Here is a 21,471-nt window from a genome sequence, read left to right as displayed (position 1 = left end):
ATGATGGACTGTGGGGTGATGATGGACTGTGGGGTGATGGTTTGTGCTGTGGGGCGATGATGGACTGTGGGGTGATGATGGACTGTGGGGCAATGATGGACTGTGGGGTGATGATGGACTGTGGTGTGATGGTTTGTGCTGTGGGGTGATGATGGGCTGTGGGGCGATGATGGACTGTGGGGTGATGATGGACTGTGGGGTGATGGTTTGTGCTGTGGGGCGATGATGGACTGTGGAGTGATGATAGACTGTGGGGAAATGATGGACTGTGGGGTGATGATGGACTGTGGTGTGATGGTTTGTGCTGTGGGGTGATGATGGGCTGTGGGGCGATGATGGACTGTGGGGCGATGATGGCCTGTGGGGCGATGATGGGCTGTGGGGCGATGATGGGCTGTGGGGCAATGATGGACTGTGGGGTAATGAGCTGAGGGGCGATGATGGACTGTGGGGTGATGATGGACTGTGGGGCAATGATGGGCTGTGGGGTAATGGGCTGTGGGTCAATGATGGGCTGTGGGGTGATGGGCTGTGGGGTGATGATGGGCGATGGAATGCCCAGCTGTGACTGCAGTTCCTCACATCAGTTTTTGGAATTTACCTGCAGCCAACAGAGCAGTTTTATGTCATACAAATGAGTTGTTCATCAATTAAAATCACATTTTCCCCTGAGTATAATAAATATGGTACATGCACGAGATGATTGTGACATTTCACCTTCCCATTTCATACAGTTGTTGAATGGTTACTTTCTGGAAATGTGCAAAGATAGGAAGGTATAAGCTGCCCTCCAGGTAACTGGCTTGTAAACAGGTGCTCTTCCTATGTTAGACATGGAAAAAAAAAATTTAAAAACCAAATATGTTTATACCATAGAGTTAAACAGTTATATCAAAATTCTGCTGTGACATTATATTACAAATATCACATACATTAAAGTATTGTGTATCACTGTTTAATTGAGACACACAATCCAATGTATCCTCTGTCCTCTCTTTCCGTCTTCCCCAAGGTTTCTAGTAGGGCATCATTATTTAATTAAAGGTATGATTTTAATCTGCTCTTCATTTCCCAGCTTGCAGCCACCTAGCTTTTATGGCCAGAGATTTGAATCTAGGCTTTGGTACCGGTGGAAAGTAACTCCTGTTCACCAGTAAAACTGGAAGGATGTTTATCGACACTTGCAGAATGAGGTTCAATAACATCATGATGAATTTGTTGGGCTTTTAACAGTGACCTAAGCAAGGAAGCAGTTCAAATTTCATGCCAAGTAAAAGACTCAAATGCAGTTCATGATACTCTCCTTCCAGGGCTAAGATAAAGGGAAGATACTTCTTGAAGCTGCAGAGGTTTAGCCCACCCTCCACCTCTTCCTTTTCACTCACTTCAAGCCACTTGGAGGTTGGTGGCTGATCAGGTGTTGCTCAATGTCCTGCAGGCTGGCACTTGGCTCTGCCCAATCCCATGCACTGAACAAAGGGATGCAAAGAAAGCTGGGAGTTGAGATAGCCGAATGCAGCTTTCTTCTGCAACAGGGAAGCATCTAATTCAGCTAGTCAGTCACCATTCTTGCGTTTCTAATTAAATGCAGCTTGTTGGTTGACAACAGTGTCAGTTACTGCATCTGAGTCTGTATAAATGTACTGAAAGGGTCACTGGATTTCAATGTAGAGCAGGGCAATTCAAAATAATTACTGTAACATTCCAGATGATCGTCAGATACTTATTGCACAATTTGAAGCAATGGTGAAAGCTAGTACAGCACCTTCATTTATGCCATCTTCAACTCTCCACAGAACTGTGGCTGGAGATAGGGAATCGCCATATTTTGAGTGTACAGAGTGTGAAAGAACTGCGCTATCTGTATTTTACCAATCCTGATTTGATTTCTGCTTGACAAACCTCAATGAAACATAGTAGAGTGCCAGGAATCCAATACATATGGCTATTAGGATGATGTAGCACATATACAGTGGTTGTGAATCCATATCCATAGATTCAATTATCTATAAAATGAAATCAAATAGGGAGAACAAGCTGTTAGCTATCAGCCAGTCATCTTATTGGCTTTCTTTGGTTACACTGTCATACCTGTCTAACGCAAAATCATACATATATCTTTCTCAGTCATTGGTCATATCTGTGGAAATCTTGAATCCCTCATAGTAAAGTCAGGTTAACATTTACATCGTACTTTTATGGAACTTAAGCCATCCTTTATTTAAAAATTGTATACGTTTCCCCTTACATTGATCTTTTTTAACTCCATATAATGGGAAGCAATCTTCACAAGTTTTAAAAAGCAAAACATTATTTAAAATATGCATTAATTTGTAAAAACTTCTTTTTGTGAAAATGGAGTAAGGACATTCACATTCTAACATCTTCTTTAATTCTTTGAGGGATTTTCTCACTATCTTACTGACTAACCTGGATTTTATCAAATCTATAATTGTAACTCAATTAATATTTGTTAAAATTTTACATTTTTTTCACTGTATGCATTTATATGAAAAACATAAGCATTCTTAAGGTACTGTAGTGTGCATTGGCAGTGTCAAGTACCACAGCTTTTATATTTCCTTACTGGTCTGAGTGCATTTCCTTCAGATGCTTCTGTGTTTTAGTTGCAGCTATTGTCCATCTATTTACTCTGTTGCCTTTCACAATTTGGCATACCTTTCCCTATTGGTGTGATTTAAAAATGTTAATGTTGCTGCTTCAGTCCCAAAGTCAGAATGATTTCTGAAGATCAGCATTCATTAAATGCTGAGGATTCCGGATTATGAAACGTTGATTTCCTTTTACTTCCTATGGATGTTGCACTAAAGCATATGCAGATTTTCTTGTTTAACTGCATTAAACATATCACCAATTCTATTCAGTGCAAGTTCTTTACATCCTTATTCAATATTTGATGTAACCAACTGTCATTTCACGAGGCCCTTTAATTCAATGTCCTTCTCATCAAATATTGAGAAATTTACAATATTACATTCCACATTATAATTGGCAAAATTTTGCTAATCTTAGAGAAACTTCAGCGTAACCCATACTTACGGTTGTGCCTTTGATTGGAATGGTAAGATTTCCGAAGGTAATAGGGTAAATTTGTTCTGTGAATTGAACCCAGATAAGACCTTGAAAGCCCCATCGAAGGAAGGATACTTTGGAACACAAAGAAGCAACTGTGATCAAGTACAAAGGGAAAAGGTTAGTTTACAGATTTAGTCACTTTCTTCATTTCCGCAGCACACACACCCAATCTCTGCCTCCAACACTCTGCACCCACAAAATATAATGATTCCACCCCCCCTCCCCACAGGATTTAATTCAATTTTGATTTTATGTCTCTTTGAGACACACAACAGATAAAAGATCAAGACAAATTTTATTCAAATGTTGTCCTTGAAATATATTTGAACTTGTGGGAGTTTGGATTCAATTCAGATTTAGTATCAGGTATTTAAGAGCAAATGGTCAGATTGATATTTCTGATAACTGGTGTCTCACAAGCAACCACGGAATAAAAGTCATGCAATACAAAAACATACGCATTAGCCTGTTAGCCTGTCATCAAGTACCATCCATACTAGTCCCATTTATCAATACTTGGGCTTTAGCCTTACCAATTCAAATGCTCCACTAGATATGTCCAGACCATAATATTCCCTAGGGCTCTACATTCATTATGTACATTCTACTTGTATTAGTTCTATATTTATCACGATTAAATTCCATCTGTTTTAACAAGTGATTCATATCATTGTTGCCTAAAACTGTCCTCCTCATATCAACACCAGCAACAATTTTTTGCACCATCTGGGAATTTACTAATTACTTATTGTTCGATTCCTATTCAAACCATTATCACAAAACAGCGAGGGTCCTGGCACTGATCTCTGTCATACACCATTGCTCACAGCTTTCAATTAGAACCTACCCTGTACCATTACTCTCTTCCTCCTATTGCCAAGCCAATTTTGGATCCACTTTTCCATCTCTAACATTTGTGTACCAATTTTCTGTGTTGAATCTTGTCAATGCACATCCATCATTGCCTTAATTAATAAAAGTTACTTTTTTAAAAAAAATCACTCATACTCATCAAGTTTCAATATTCTGCTACCAGGTTGAAGTAAGAGGCGAGAGACCATCCAGGTAACATAGACTTGGAACAAAGAAAACAACTCAATAAAATATATGCTTCATGTTTGCTGATGTAATCATCTTACTTTGTACAAAAATGATCCTGATATAATGATGCTTTTTTATATATTCCTCCCATTCCATCTGCTTTCATCCTTTCAGCACATTTTTCCTTTGACTGATAATGTGTTTGTAGCCTGTTTCTGGTGCTTGACTTCCACATGATAGACACACTCTAAATAATTTAAATGCTGGATTTGTTAGAACCAATTTAATTTTGATTATTCGACATTTGGGCATATTGTCTATGCACATTGAATCCATTCAGAATTTTTGAAGGCCTACATCAGCTCTTCCAACAATCTTTTCTCTTTTTAAGAAAAATTCCCTAACTGTTCCATATATTCCCATTACTTAGAATCTTTTTGTTCTGACACTGTGAAGACAAAAGAGACTGCAGATGTTGGATATAGAACAAAAACAACATTGAAAGGACTCAATGGGTGAAGCGACATCTGTGTATGCTATTATGAAGGCAAGAATGTCATTGTGCCTTCATGGATGCCATTTGACTGCTGAGTTTTTCAGTCTTCTATTTTTGTTCCACATGCCAGCATCTCCATTCTCTTTTGTCCCCAATTTTAGCTCTTTCTCTTTGGCTCCCAACACTCTTCAAGTGATGTTGTGTAAGCTGAAAGGAACAAGTCTAGAAGTTTATATGATAATAAATACATTTATTATCATGTCTACTGAAGTACAGTGAAAAAGACTTGTTTGTGTCTTTGGCTTGGCTTCGCGGACGAATATTTATGGAGGGGGTAAAAAGTCCACGTCAGCTGCATGCTCGTTTGTGGCTGACAAGTCCGATGCGGGACAGGCAGACACGATTGCAGCGGTAAATTGGTTGGTTGGGGTTGGGTGTTGGGTTTTTCCTCCTTTGCCTTTTGTCAGTGAGGTGGGCTCTGCGGTCTTCTTCAAAGGAGGTTGCTGCCCGCCAAACTGTGAGGCGCCAAGATGCACGGTTTGAGGCGTTATCAGCCCACTGGCGGTGGTCAATGTGGCAGGCACCAAGAGATTTCTTTAGGCAGTCCTTGTACCTTTTCTTTGGTGCACCTCTGTCACGGTGGCCAGTGGAGAGCTCGCCATATAACACGATCTTGGGAAGGCGATGGTCCTCCATTCTGGAGACGTGACCCATCCAGCGCAGCTGGATCTTCAGCAGCGTGGACTCGATGCTGTCGACCTCTGCCATCTCGAGTACTTCGACGTTAGGGATGTAAGCGCTCCAATGGATGTTGAGGATGGAGCGGAGACAACGCTGGTGGAAGCGTTCTAGGAGCCGTAGGTGGTGCCGGTAGAGGACCCATGATTCGGAGCCGAACAGGAGTGTGGGTATGACAACGGCTCTGTATACGCTTATCTTTGTGAGGTTTTTCAGTTGGTTGTTTTTCCAGACTCTTTTGTGTAGTCTTCCAAAGGCGCTATTTGCCTTGGCGAGTCTGTTGTCTATCTCATTGTCGATCCTTGCATCTGATGAAATGGTGCAGCTGAGATAGGTAAACTGGTTGACCGTTTTGAGTTTTGTGTGCCCGATGGAGATGTGGGGGGGCTGGTAGTCATGGTGGGGAGCTGGCTGATGGAGGACCTCAGTTTTCTTCAGGCTGACTTCCAGGCCAAACATTTTGGCAGTTTCCGCAAAGCAGGACGTCAAGCGCTGAAGAGCTGGCTCTGAATGGGCAACTAAAGCGGCATCGTCTGCAAAGAGTAGTTCACGGACACACGGACAAGGCTGTGTACGGCCCCTCACCCCAAGTCCAAAGCCCGCTGCGCAGCTCAGACGGCAAAGTCCTCCTCAGCGACAAGATCTCCATCCTCAACCGATGGTCAGAACACTTCCAATCTCTTTTCAGTGCCAACCGCTCAGTCCAAGATTCCGCCCTGCTCCAGCTCCCTCAACAGCCCCTAAGGCTAGAGCTGGATAAGGTTCCCACCCTGGATGAGACATATAAGGCAATCGAACAACTGAAAAGTGGCAAAGCAGCAGGTATGGATGGAATCCCCCCAGAAGTCTGGAAGGCTGGCGGCAAAACTCTGCATGCCAAACTGCATGAATTTTTCAAGCTTTGTTGGGACCAAGGTAAACTGCCTCAGGATCTTCGTGATGCCACCATCATCACCCTGTACAAAAACAAAGGCGAGAAATCAGACTGCTCAAACTACAGGGGAATCACGTTGCTCTCCATTGCAGGCAAAATCTTCGCTAGGATTCTACTAAATAGAATAATACCTAGTGTCGCCGAGAATATTCTCCCAGAATCACAGTGCGGCTTTTGCGCAAACAGAGGAACTACTGACATGGTCTTTGCCCTCAGACAGCTCCAAGAAAAGTGCAGAGAACAAAACAAAGGACTCTACATCACCTTTGTTGACCTCACCAAAGCCTTCGACACCGTGAGCAGGAAAGGGCTTTGGCAAATACTAGAGCGCATCGGATGTCCCCCAAAGTTCCTCAACATGATTATCCAACTGCACGAAAACCAACAAGGTCGGGTCAGATACAGCAATGAGCTCTCTGAACCCTTCTCCATTAACAATGGCGTGAAGCAAGGCTGTATTCTCGCACCAACCCTCTTTTCAATCTTCTTCAGCATGATGCTGAACCAAGCCATGAAAGACCCCAACAATGAAGACGCTGTTTACATCCGGTACCGCACGGATGGCAGTCTCTTCAATCTGAGGCGCCTGCAAGCTCACACCAAGACACAAGAGAAACTTGTCCGTGAACTACTCTTTGCAGACTTTTTTGTGTACAGCAGAATAAAACACAGTCCAGGGAGCAGAGGGTCAGTTTGAATGGAGTGAGGGTAACACGATTTAATTACATCTCACCTTCTAACTACTGCCCTTGAATCCCAATTCTGAATTCAACAATTTCTGATGAAGTCTTTCCAAATTAGCTTGTTCTTTTGAAATGTAATTTACCTATAATGCTAATTCAGATTCCACTGTCCTCACAGATGCTTCCTGCTGGGTATTTCCTGCATTTAAAAAAATTTCAGATTGGGCAGCACGGTTGGCATAGCCTTTACAGCGCCAGCAATTGGGAACGGGGTTCAAATCCTGCATTGTCTGTAAGGAGTTTGTACATTCTCTGTGTGTCTGAGTGAGTTTTCCCTGGGGAAAACCAGGGGTGTAGGTTAATTGGGTGTAAATTAGGTGGCCCAGACTCATGGGCTGAAATGACCTGTTAAGATGTGGTATGTCTAAATTTTTTTTAAAAATTTCTAGCATCTGATGTGTTCTATATCTCACAGTTCATTAAATGTTGCTCTTTCTCATGTTCTATATATGCATTTTCTTCAGATATATCAGCCACACCTAAAAAGCCTTAAGCTAATTCTAATTCTGACCATTGAGATGAAGCATAATCTGTTTCTTTCTTCACAGATGTTCCGTGACCTGCTTAGTAATTCCAGTATTTTCTCCATTTATTTCCTAGTTCTGGCATCTGCAGTTTTCCATTTAATACAACGTTAGTGCTTTTGATTTGTTCACCTGTTGTCCCAGATTCAATAGTTCTTCTACCTCATTTAATTTTTTACTTGCTAAGACAGGTGACTTTTATTATAATTTGCTACTTAAATTGATTGCAAGTTTTTAAATGCCTTCTTGCATTAGGATAAGCTCTACCTCAGTACTGTTATCATCTTTCAATTGGATCTCAAGTTATTTGTTTCCAAAATCCATATCATTAATGTAGGTTTAGAATCCATTCAAAGTATTTGTCATATCTTCTATCTTTAAATACTGTTACATCTCTTTTACTATAGACTCTTGTATTTTCCTTTCACTGACAAAAGATAACTAATTTATGGTCCCCAGGATTAGTTCCACCACTACAAAGGTGGCAAGTCTGCCCCCGTCCTCCTACATTCTTCCAGTCACACCCAACATAAATTTGAAGAATTGTACCCCATCTTCCATCTAGCAGGTTGCAGATTTTGGGATTCAATACTGAATTCAGCAATTTCTAGGGACCAACTTCTCTTGTATGCCCAAGAAGCAGCCAAATCTGATGCAGGATCTTCTACGGGCAAACATCAACTTAATTATTTTCTTAATGGTTGCTGAGTACTTTTGTTTCAGATTTCCAGCAACTTCTATGTTCTGTACTGCATTACAGCATTAATGTTATTGATTTTCTTTCTAACTGTATGGTGTTTTTGATCAACCTTGGTCTTCATCCTGTTCTGCCTTATCTTCCAGCATCTTCTCATTTTGTTATCTCCCTTATTTTTTAAAAAAAAGGGAAAAAGTGTCTCCGACATTAACTTTTCCTTCTGTGGAATGTCTGAATATAAATCTAACTTGCATCATTTTTGAGTGACTACCAGTTGTCAGTTCAAAACCAACCAATCTTCACGTATCCATTTCTGTTTATAATAAATCAAATTGTTGAATTCTGTATTTCTGAGTTATCTCTCATTTTATTGCAATTCCCGACAGTATCACCCTGAACTTCAAATGGAAAATGCTCTTTATGTAGCTGATATCTGATGGCATAGTGAATGTAAGATTGACAGGTTTATCAAATGATAAATTATGTTGATTTTGGGAAATAACATTTTATATTACATATCTAAAATATGATTGAAGTTTTCTTCTCTTTGTGAAAAGAAATCTACGGCACAAAATGAATTTTATCTTCGTAAATGTCATCTTGCAGCTTCCTGAAATTGTGAGAAATGAGAAAAGATGTTTGGTTCAGTGCAAAGTAGTCATTACAGACAAGCGTTCAATCATTTTCAAGATTAGGACTGATAGGATATAGTTTTATTGCAACTCTGCACCAAATCTGATCTGTTGACCTCCTCATCATTCTAAATAAAAGGATAAAAATATTTCCAGAATTTTCTCCTGAAAAAAGTTACAAAGCTTGTATAAAAAATTTATTTTAACAAAATGAAACAATGAAATCATTTGTCATATTTTTGTGTTAAATAAATTTGAAATAAAAATACAAAATGTACAACTACCCAATCAGTTGCGGAACAGAAAATAATATTAATACAGATAAGCAAAATAGAAACATGCACGAAGGCCAACTTAACCAACTAAGATGACTATCTACTGTATGCTAATCCCATTTTCCTGTGTTCGGCACATATAACTTTTCCAATTCATGTAGCTTTCAAGTACTTTTTTTAATGGTACCTCCCTCTATCATTTTCTCTGGTACATCATTCTACATATCCATTACCCTCTGTGTCAAAATTTCTCCCTTTATTCTCTTCCCTCTCAATTTAAATCTATACCATTTAGTTTTAGACTTCCCTATCTGAGGAAAAAGACTGTGATTATCTACCCTACCGATGCCATTCATAATTTTCTAAACCTCTATTATGTTACTCCTCAGCCTCCTTTGCTCTGAGCCAAGCAGTTTCAGGTTATCTAAACTGAAAGCTTCCAATGCAAGCAACATCATTTCAGCAATCTCTCTAAATTGTAACAGGCCATGCCGCCCAATTACATCCAATTGACCTACAAACCCCAGTTCATTTTGAAGGGTGGGATTCCCTGGGGAAACCCATGCAGACTTGGGGAGAATGTACAAACTCCTTACAGACAACGTGGGATTTGAATTTTGGTCCCGATCACTGGCGCTGTAGCCACAACGCTGACCATGCTGCCACTTACAAGAACGCCAGGCAATATTCCAAGTGTGATGTAACAAACATTTTGTGCAGCTGTAACACAAAGTCCTAACTTTCGTACTCAGTGCCTTGTCCAACGAATGCAAGCATGGCATACATCGCCTTCTGTCATGTTACTAATTTCAGGGAAATATCTACTTATACCCCTAGATCTCAGTTCATTAACACTACACAGGACCTTGCTATTGGCCTGGTTTACCTTGCCAAAAAGCATTACTTTGCACTTGTTCATTAAATTCCATCTGCTGTTCCTTTATCTACTTTCCCCAGTTGAACTAGATTCTGTTGCAACCTTAGATAACTTCCTTCATTGCTCACTACGCCATTATTTTTTGTTATCTGCAAACTACATTCTCATAAAAATAGTTCATATATATGACAAACAACAGTACAGCTAGCACCAATCCCTGTGGCACACTCTGGTCACAAGATTCCAATCTGAAAAATAACTCTCAACTATAACCCTCTGACTCCTACCAACAAGCCAATTCTGTATCCATTGGTTAGCACTCCCTGAATCCCATATGTTCTAACCTATCAGAAGACCAGCCGACCATGAAGGACCTTGTCAAAGGCCTACCTCAAGCCCATGTGTACAAAGTCTATCACCTTGCCCTCATCAGTCGTCTTGGTCACCTCCTCGTAAATTCTCAATCCAATTGTGAGACACAAAGCCATGCTGACTATCCCTACTTAGTCTTTGCTTGTTCCAATGCAGGTAGATCCTGTCTCCAGTAATTTTCCCACTATTGATGTTAGGCTCACTGGCCTGTAGCTCCCTGGTTTGCCCTTGCAGAAGTCACAACATCAGCTACCTCCAGGCTTTTGGTGCCACACCTGTGGTGACTGACGATACAAATATGCCTGCCAGGGCTGGAGCAATTTCTTCCTGAACTTTGCACGATATATTAGAATACAGACCCTGGGAATTTAGCCTTATTCATGCACTTAAGGCTGCCAGGATCTTGTCTTTTATAACATAGATCTGTTTCAAGATATCACTATTTTCTTCTCTGAATTCCATCTTCATGGAATACTCATTGAAGACTTTGCATATGGCTCCACAGATAGATGACCACATTGATATTTAAGAGGACCTATTCTCTCCCGAGTTATCATTTACTCTTAATATACAAATAGAATCTCTTAGAAGTGCCAATAAAATTAAATAAAATGTAATTTTGACAGCTACCTATGACAGAGACAAGGAGCTGTAAATTCCAAAGCCAAACTCTTACCAAAGAGGTAAAACAAACCTTGTTTATAAAAACTGACCAATGAAATACAATTGATATATGTGGTAGAAAGGGATTATTCAAAGTCAAAAATGTATCTTACAGGTAATTATATATTAACATTTTTTAATTTAGGCATGCTGAATTTCCACAACTCCGTGCCACCCAATTTACAACCAATTAACCAACACCACCAGAACACTTTGAATGGTGGGAGGAAACCAGAGCCCCCCCCCCAGGGAAATCCCATGCAGACACAGGGAGAACATGCAAACTCCTTACAGACAGCGTGGGATTGAAACCCCTGTCCCGATCGCTGGCGCTGTAAAGACATTACGCTAACTGCTAAGCCCACCATGCCGCCCAGATTAGTCATCCAGGATACTGCCTCCTATTAGGGTTAGATAGTTCTAATGGTTAACAGGTCCATCAGAAATCTGACTGGATTTAAAAAGCTCACCTGTCCACATATTTTTTATACTGATGACAAAACCTCCTGTTAAGTAGAAAATTGTGAAGAAAATGTTTCCGACTAAAAAAGATAACTGCAGGGTGGGTAGTAGTGCTGAGACCCACAAGGCCATTACTCTGCTACAATAAACCCCCAGCCACACCAGCAGAAAGTTCAGCACAAAAGGGCTGGCCTCAGGTCTGAGAGCTGCTATCCAGTAGATAGGCACACCATAGATGACCACAAAAGCACAGTGTTCTGGCAGTTCTCCCAGAAGCTGCAGAATAAAAGAAAACAAGAATTGGTTACAAACTGAAACTAAAAATTCAATAATAAAAGCAGAAAATCATAGAAACGCTCAGAATGTCAGACCCTTTCTCAGGGAAAAAGCATTCTGCAGAGGACTCCCCAATTCTCTTTTCTGCTGATACTGCCTGATCTTTGTGTTTCTAATATTTTCTGGGGTTTTTTTAAATTACAGTATTTCAGATGTACAGCAGTTTTACAACTTCCATTTACAAATTAAACAGTCCCAGACTGTTATGGCTTGCTGCAGCCATAAAGAAGGATGACTGTTTGAGGTTGCAGAACTCGACTTCCCTCTGTAAAAGTACAAAAAAAACTGAGTTTACTATGTAAATGTTAAAGGGAGCACCAGAAACGTCCTTGCGGCTTTGTGGAGTAGTGTGTGGCATAATGGTAAATTTGGTGCAGAGGGAATAGATCCTCCAAACAGAAAACCAGGATAATTATTCATGACTCCCTTACCCTTTAGAACCCATCTGGTAGATTTAATATACTGCACGTGATTCCACCCTGCCGTCACCACCACCACATGTAAAACCATTCATATTGTTTTCTTTTCTTTTCACAATTTCCATAATTAGGCATTTATATTCAATTCTCTTGTACTTCTGATTCAGTTAGAAAGTGAGGATTAAATTACCTTTGCAAAAAAATAGGAAGTGACAGAATACATCCCATCCTCCAACTCGTGGTAAAGCATTGCCCTTTCTGAATGACCTAGAAAAAGGGAATATCAGTTATGTCCAGTTCAGAAGTAATGAACAATGCAAGTGGTCTCACAGTCCAGTATTTATAGTTTTTGTTAGTGTCTATTGACCTAATACCTAATGAAAGATCAAAGAATTGCATTATAATAGGATCTTTCATAACCACGGTTCATGTACTTTTGAAGTGTAGACGCTCTGTAACGTTTGCCAATAAAAGAGGAAATTTACACACAGAAAGATCCTCTGAATTACCAATGGATAATAACCAAAGAATCTGTTTTAGAGACATTAAATATTGAGCAAGGCGAAGATCCTTAAATTATGACAGTGTCCACATTTCAAAGTAAGTGTTCTTTTTTCCCTGTTGCTAATATATTAGTTGTTAATATATTCCAAATTTATATGAACTATCTGCTTCTTTCAGCTAGCTAATAGGAGTTCAATGTGAGTAATTCTCTCTCTTTCTGCCTCTCCCCCCACCTCTCTCTCGGAAAGTATCGGGCAAGGTTATTTTGAATATTTCTCAAGGAGCTCCAGTTATTCCATAATAATATCTTGTTGTTTCACACTATGAGAGCGTGGAGAATGACACACTCCAAAGCCTTGGAAAACGAGACCGGTTTATTGCTCTGGCCATCGGTTTTATATAGGTCCCAGGGGCTGGTGTCAGGGCCCTACATCATCGGAGCGCCGGCCTGGGTTTGCCCAACATTCCTGCCAGAGTTCCCCATCTTCCTGCTGTACGGAGATCACCTGGGACAACAGCAAGTGTCAACCCTAAGTCCGTGCGATCACCATGTACGTCGCCCATTTTGTGGGCTGGTCCACGTCTCTGAGCGTGGGCTGTACAATCTCATCATCTGCTCATTAATTTTATTTTCAGTTAGACTTTTTCAGGTGTTGCTAAATCCCAGAGTAGTTCCTACAACAGTATAAAGAATGACAGCAATGTACTGTTTCTCATTCTTTAGAAAGTGATGGATTCTTTTATAGGATATTAAAATTTTTTTAATAGTCTCTGAGGATCCAAATGTAACAGGAGGCTGGCTAACCCTGTTTTGAAGGCCTACACAATGCTGCTCTGAATTGGCCCTTGTGCCAGAACAGACTGTTGCTGCACTCCACAAACTCACGAGGACACTTCTAGTGCTCTTTTTTAACATTTTCCCAGAATTACTCCCTTGAAAGTAGGAAATCAGTGATGTAGAAGATTGTAGAACATGCATATAATCTCTGTGGAAACTTTGATTCTTTATATCCTTGCCTAGTGTCACAGAAGCAACCTGCATACATTTCCTTTTGAAGGAATTCAGTTCAGCAAACAAAATCAAAAAACTCTGGACAATGAAGATTTTTGGCTGCTGTAGAGCTTGTCGAAAGAACCAAAGACTTGTTGATCCAAACCAAGGCTTTTATTAGCAAAAGACCGGAGCTCTTCACAGGTGGCCGACCAGTCCGGAATGATCCGACCTGGCTAGGGACACAACCCTTTAAGGCCCAGGTAATAGGTGTGGCTTAGCTCTCAGCCAATCGCTGTAAGCACAGTCTAGATACAGTAACTATATACACTATATACATTGGTGATAGATCTGTACTATCACAACTGCTGATTACAAAAATCACCTTAAAGTTTTCCTATGTTTAGAAACTTTAGATATAACATATTTTGTGATTTTTCTGTTATAGTTTGTCTACTAGTATATTGCCTACAAAGCAAGCTGTTTTGGTCAGTCCAAGTAAGCCTGGGCCTGCACTCAGTGCAGGTACTATGCAAATGTTGTCTCAGGCCTGGGGATGCTTAGTCAGGATAGCTCATAGATAAAGATTGATTAGTTTGAACACATGTTGATGCATGTTATTCAGGAAATAGCATAGTGAGTGTACTTAATAGCAGCATTTATTGTCTTCAGTACAGCAGAAATGTCTCAACAACATCACAACCGCTGCGATATAGTTGAGGCCCGTATACATTTAAGAAAAAGTGGTATCAGGGCAATTGGAATCCATCAATGCTGGCCACTGTGAGAAGCAGAGGTGCACCTCTGCTTCTCACACCACTGTCCTGAGAGCTATCACATACTGAGTACAAATGAAAATCAGCAATAAAACATTTTTAAGTCAGTGGAAATAACACGATACGTTAGCCTCATTATGTGATCAAACATGATAAAGTCAATAAAAAGATCATTTAATGTTTCTCCAACTACCGAGGTGATACAGCAAATCTGAAGTTATCTTTGTGTTCAGCTTGAGGTTGACTATCATAATCCCCAAAAAATTTTTCAGAAAGCAAACCTTTTGAAAAGAAAATTGTTGTCCAGTGAAATCAATGCTTATGTTCTTTCCTGTGGGATTGCTATGAGTAAATTACAAAATACAGGTATCCCCCACTTTTCGTAAGTTCACTTTACACCACTTCACTTTTATGAAAGAAATCTGGAGGATTTTTGCTTTTACAAAAAAAGGTACCCCGAGCAGTAGAAGTGGCGCCGCTAAGCTCCTTCCTCAGCACCAAGCTGCCATAGCTTTGAACAGTAAATGACCCTCTTCCACCTTCTCCTACACCCCAATCTCCAGTACTTCCCATCACCCCAACTTCCAACGACTCAGTCCAAGATACCATCATCACCGCGACCACCTCTCAGCCTTCCAGTGTGCTAGATTCTGGTAAGTGAAACTGCACTGTACATACATTATTTCTACTTTATATAGGCTGTGTATTTGTATCATTCCTGCTTTTACTATATGTTAGTATTATTTTAGGTTTTATGTGTTATTTGGTATGATTTGGCAGGTTAATTTTTCTGGATCTGGGTACACGCTAAAAATTTTCCCATATAAATTAATGGTTATTGCTTCTTTGTGGCTCTAATAGTTCAGTGATTAGAGCACTGGTCCTTTAAACCAGGGGTTGTAAGTTTGTTCCTAGATTGGGCATAATTTCAGTGAGGGGCGCTGGACAAAGTGGTGATTCTGTCTTCCTTACGGTAGACAAAGTTAAAGGATTTCTTGTATGTTCCATTTTAAATGTAATATTACATGACAAAATGAAACCTTTGCTTTATGCCATTTTAGCTTACGAGAGGTTTAATAGGAATGCTCTACTTTTGGATAGCAGGAGATACTTCTATGCCATTTCACAATGGCAAAAATGTTACTTCTCACTGTTCACAATTTGACTTCTGTCTCATATGTATGATCTGACTGCTTCAGATTTTGCTCTGTTGGGAAACGGCAGTCAGTTTACAGCACCCTTACAGGGGAGGAAGCAAAAATGTAGTCAGATGGAGGGTCTGAAATTTGTATATTTCAATGCAAGGAGTATTAGGAGCAAAGAAGATTAACTTGGATCATGGATCAATACATGGAATTATGATATTGTGGCCATTATAGATACATGGCTAATGCAAGGACAGGATCAACTGATAAAGATACTGGGGTTTAGATGTTTTAAAAGGGATAGGATAGGAGGTAAGAGGGTGGGGGGCAGTAGCTTTACTGGTCAGGGATAATATCACAGCTGCAGAAAGGGAGAACGCTGTAGAGGGAATGTCTACTAAATCGGCATGTGTGGGTCAGAAATAGGAAGGAAGCAATCGCTGTATTGGAGTAGTCTGTCGCCCCCAAATAGCCCTTGTTACACTGAGGAATAGATAAGTAGGCAGACTCCGGAATAGTGGAGAAATAACAGGGTTGTCCTAACACTGACTGGCACCTCCTTACTCCAAGAGGGATAGATGGGGCAGAATTTATTAAGTGTGTCCAAAAAGCATTCCTGACACAATATGTGGATGAGCAGACTAGATGAGAGGCCAGAATGGACAGTGACCACAACTCCCTGAGCTTTAGCATGGCTATGAACAAGGATAAAAGCAGACAAAGTGATAAAGTGTTTAATTGGGGAAGGGCCAATTAGGAATGGCTGAGGCAGGTATTAGGGAGAGTAGAATTAATATGGAGCGTGTTTAGGGACAACTTGTACGGGGTTCTGGATAGGTTTGTCCCACTGAGACAGGGAAAAGATGGTAGGAAAGGGGAACCATGGTTGACAAAACAGGTGAGGCAGCTGGTTAAGAGGAAGAAGGAAGCATATAATAGATTTAAGAAGCAAAATACAGGAAGGGACCATGAGTATTTGATGGCAGGCAGGAATTAACTTAAGAAAGGACAGAAATCTTGAAGGGGGCATGAGAAGACCTTGACAAGGAGGATTAAGAAAACCCTAAGCCATTTTCTGCATACATTATAAACAGAAGGATAATGAAAGTGAAGGTGGGACAGCTTAAGGATAAAGGAGGGAACGTGTGAAACCCAAACCCCGGCCTCCCAGTGCCAGTGTCGTACGCCAGGTCCTTCCTGTGGGGCCACGCAGCAAGAGCAGTGACGTGGGAAAGCCCGGTGGCCATCCTGCCACGTTTCCAAACCAGTGCCATCTTCAACCGACGAGGAGGGAGTGCGGCCATCTTCCTGGACCACGTGGTCTCCTCCATCTTGCCAGCATTCAAATTCCGTGCCATCTACAATGGTGGAAGAAGGAAGAGGGCAGCCATCTTGCCACACCTTGTGGCCCCGCCATCTTGCCTGCACGAGGATCCGAACAGGGGGAGCAACTCCAGCAAGGGGAACGACGGCATCTCCAGAGTCTTGGCAGCGATGGTGTTGGACCAGGAGATATCACAACAACTGAACAATTCCACAACAAAGGTGTGGGTTAACGGGCATAAACTGAAATTCTTAATGGACTCTGGTTCGACTGAGAGCTTCATAGTCACAGAGACAAAATCTCAATCTCAAAGTGTATCCCGCTAATTATGTATTTATTTAGCATTCCATATGCAGTTTGTAAATATTCCAGAACATTGTATGGTTCATTTATCTTTATAGGAGGGGGAATTCTGTAAGTTCAAACTGTACATACTTAAGTATTTACGTGCTCCAGTTTTGCTGGTCCCCTCCCTCCCATTTCGGTTCGGAATGGAAGTTTAAAAAATTCTGATGCCATTTGCTGTCTCTCCACACTGAATATAGATCCACCACCTTTGTTCCCGAATCTGAGCGCCAACTCCACACCAATTGCTACAAAAAGCAGATGCTACAGCGCAGAGGAACGGGCATTCATCAAGGCTGAGACACAACGACTACTTGATGAGAACATTATCGAGCACAGTACCAGCCCACGGAGAGCGCAGGTTGTTGTTATAAAAGGGGAAGAAAAGTCCAAGATAGTAATTGACTAGAGCCAAACTATTAATCGCATCACACTCCTGGGTGCATATCCCCTTCCTCGCATTTCAGACATGATGAACGAAATTGTGCAGTACAAGGTCTATTCGAACATCGACCTTAAAGCTGCTTACCACCAGTTGCTAATTTGTTCTGAGGACCATCCCTACACCACTTTTGAGGCTAATGGGAGACAATCAGTTCAGGAGGGTCCCATTTGGTATCATGAATGGGGTCTCAATCTTCCAGAGACAGATGGATTTAAGTTGAAGCCCTCCTTCCTATTCCTAGACAACGTTACCATTTGTGGCCACACTCTGGAGGACCATGACTCCAACCTCCAGAACTTTCTCCACACAGCTAAAGCCCGGAACATCACTTACAGCACCAGTAATTGCATGTTCAAGGCTAGATGCCTAGCCATCTTGGGCTACGTGGTGGAGAATTACATCATTGGCCGTGACCTCGACAGGATGCGCCCCCTGTTGGAATTCCTGGTCCCGAAGACCATGACGGCTTTGTGGAGGTGCCTGGGTTTCTTCTCATATTATGCCCAATGGGTCTCTCAATATGCTGACAAGGTCCATTCCCTCCTTAAAACCACTTCTTTTCCACTGAGAGCCAAAGCACAAAAGGCACATTGTAAAGGCCACCATGCATGTGGTGGATGAAAATGTACCTTTCCAGGTGAAAAGCAACACTTCAGACATAGCCCTGGCTGCGACCCTTAATCAGGCGGGTAGGCCGGTTGCATTTTCTTTTCAGGACCCTACAATGCCACAAGCTTCGGTATCCATCAATGGAGAAAGAGGCACAAGCCATTGTAGAGGCCATCAGCCACTGTAGGCACTATCTGGTGGGTAGGAAATTCACCCTCCTCATGGACTAGCAATTGGTGGCTTTCATGTTCAACAACACAAAACAAGGCAAAATTAAAAATGACAAAATTGCTAGGTGGAGGATCAAACTCTCCACCTACAACTACGACATAGTCATTCCCTCAATGAGGCTCCAGATGTCCTGTCCAGAGGAAGCTTTGCCTCTGCACACACGGATCAGTTGTGGTCACTGCACAATGAACTCTGCCACCCAGGCATCACTCGCATGGCTCATTTTGTAAAGGCATGTAATTTACCCTATTCAATTGAGGATGTCAGGGAAATGACCAGGTCATGCCAGGTCTATCCAGAGTGCAAGCTTCACTTCTACCATCCCAGAAAGGCACACCTGAAAAAGGCATCCAGGCCCTTCGAATGGCTCAGTGTCAATTTCAAGGGTCATCTCCCCTCCACGAACAGAAATGTGTACTTTCTCACTGTCATTGATGACTACTCTCATTTCCCATTCACCATTCCCTGCCTAGGCCATCCATCACTAGGGCCCTAGACTCTATTTTTGCTCTGTTCGGGTATCCCGGCTACATCAATAGCGACTGGGGCTCATCATTTATGAGCAAAGAGCTACGTCAGTTTCTGCTGGTGAGAGGCAGTGCATCCAGGTTGAGAAAGAGAGTGCTATGGTTTGGAAGGCTGTAAAATTGGCCCTCTGGTCCAAAGGGCTTCCAGACTCATGCTGGCAGGATGTCCTACCAATGGCACTCCATTAAGTCACTACTTTGCACTGCAACTCCTCACAAGCTGATGTTTTCTTTCAAGAGAGAGTCAACATCAGGGACAACCCTCCCGGCTTAGCTTACAGCACCAAGACCAGTGTTGCTCCGAAAGCACATGAGGAGGAGCAAATCCATCTCTGTGGTCGAGAAGGTGCACCTACTCCATGCCAACCTCACTTATGCCTACAAGGCATACCTGGATGGTGGGGAGGACACTGATTCGATCAGGAACCTGGTACCCTCCGGAACTGAGAGTCCACCACCTCAAGGGGGCCAGGCCTCTGATCTACTCAGGATTTCCGGAGAAATGCCAAGGGACTCAAGTGAGCTGTCGCAGGAACTGGCTCCAGTCATCGCTCAACCAGAGCCAGATCACCCACATCCCGAGACCCCGAACCACAGGAGAGTCAGAAAGCCCAGGGCTAGCCAACACTGCGGTGCTCTGCCCACATTTCTAGGCCTCCTGACACGTTGAACTTGTAAATATTGTAAAAAAAAATTTTTGACTATCTGATGAGGGGTGAATGTAGCGAACTGGGAATTCACTACTGATGCGATGCTCGAAGGATTGACTCCTCCCCTCGCATATCCCCATATCAACCCTAGACCCCCGTCAAAACCTCAGTTCAGTCCACAGACCATGTGTTCCATTCTTATTGAATACTCTCTTTGGTCTTGAGTGCCACAGGGTTGATGATGATCTTGGCCATGGGAGATGCTGAAGGATTGGAGAATGGCAAATATGGTCCCTTGTTTAAAAAAAGTTAACAGGGAGAATCTTGGAAATTATAAACCAGCGAATCTTATGTCTATTGGACAGGATTTATGAGTATTTGGAGAAGTCGTCTTCTCAAGGCTAGTCAGCTTGGCTTTGTGAAAGGAAGATCCTAATTGCGTTTTTTTGAGGAAGTAACAAAAGAAATCGATGAAGGCAGATGTGGTCTATGTGGATTTTAATAAGACATAATGACAGGGGGCAAAGGAGGAAAAACCCAACACCCAACCCCAACCCACCAATTTTCCCCTGCAACCGTGTCTGCCTGTCCCGCATCGGACTTGTCAGCCACCAACGAGCCCGCAGCTGACGTGGACATTTACCCCCTCCATAAATCTTCGTCCGCGAAGCCAAGCCAAAGAAGAAGAAGAAGAAGAATGATGAGGTCCTGCATGGGAAACCCATTCACAAAGTCATGAGGCATGGGATCCAAGGAACCTTTTCTGTGTTGATTCAGAATGGGCTTGCCTGTAGAAAGTAGAGAGCAGAAAGTATTGTGCCCAGAGGACAGTGACTAGTTGAGTTCAGCAGGCATCTGTTCTGGAACCCCTGCTCTTTGTGATTTTTATTAATGACCTGGATGAACAAGTAGAGGGATGGATCTGTAAATCTGCAGATGATATGAAGGTTGAAGGTGTTGTGGATAGTGCTCTAAGCTTGTTGTAGATTATATAGACAGGATGCAGGGTCGGGTGAAAAGTAGCAGATGGAGTTCAATCCAGATAAGTGTGAGGTGATGCATTTTGGAAGTTCAAACTTGAAGGCAGAGTACATTGTTAATGGTAGTATACTTAACAGTGTAGAAAAATAGAGGGATCTTGTGGTCCAAAAACATAGATCTCTAAATGTTGCTGCGCAGATTGATAGGATAACTAAAAAGGCCTGTGGTATACTGGGCTTCATTAGTCAAGGGATTGTTCAGAAGTCATGAAGTAAAGTTGCAGTTCTATAAAACCCTGGGGAGACCCACTTAGAATATTGGGTTCAGTTCTGGTCACCTCCTTGCAGAAAGGATGTGGAAGCTATGGAGAGGGTGCAGGGGAGATTTACCAGGATGTTGCCTGGATTGGAAAGTATGTCTTATGAGGCAAGGTTTGTAGACCTAGGGCTTTTCTCTTTGGAGTGAAGAAGGAGGAGAGGTGATTTAATAGAAGTCTACAAGATTTTGAAAGACATAGATAAGACATACAGCCAGCACCTTTTCCCCCCAAGAAAGGAATAGCAAATACCAGAGGACATGTGTACAAACTACACAGAGAGTTGTTGGTGCCTAGAATGCATTGACGTGGGTGGTGATGG

The 21,471-nt window shown here is 41.9% G+C and overlaps 1 protein-coding gene across 4 annotated transcripts in view; it reads right to left on the bottom strand.

Moving 5' to 3' along the window:
• Nucleotides 1-500: 500 nt before the first annotated feature.
• The window catches only part of abcg8 (ATP-binding cassette, sub-family G (WHITE), member 8), a 65,881-nt gene continuing 44,910 nt past the window's right edge, over nt 501-21,471 (bottom strand). For 3 of the 4 annotated variants that reach the window (XM_069931060.1, XM_069931057.1, XM_069931058.1), the window contains 5 exons: nt 12,496-12,572; nt 11,559-11,826; nt 3,061-3,188; nt 1,903-2,006; nt 501-822 (listed from right to left, as the gene is read on the bottom strand). In XM_069931060.1, coding sequence (XP_069787161.1) covers nt 714-822; nt 1,903-2,006; nt 3,061-3,188; nt 11,559-11,826; nt 12,496-12,572 — 686 coding nt within the window. In that variant the 3' untranslated portion in view covers nt 501-713. Of the gene's footprint in view, nt 2,007-3,060; nt 3,189-11,558; nt 11,827-12,495; nt 12,573-21,471 lie in introns of all 4 variants that reach the window. The other variant, XM_069931059.1, reaches the window with a different exon arrangement.

This window comes from Narcine bancroftii, chromosome 4 (assembly GCF_036971445.1).
Source record: "Narcine bancroftii isolate sNarBan1 chromosome 4, sNarBan1.hap1, whole genome shotgun sequence".
NCBI lineage: Eukaryota > Metazoa > Chordata > Chondrichthyes > Torpediniformes > Narcinidae > Narcine > Narcine bancroftii.
This window is presented reverse-complemented; position numbering and strand designations above follow the sequence as displayed.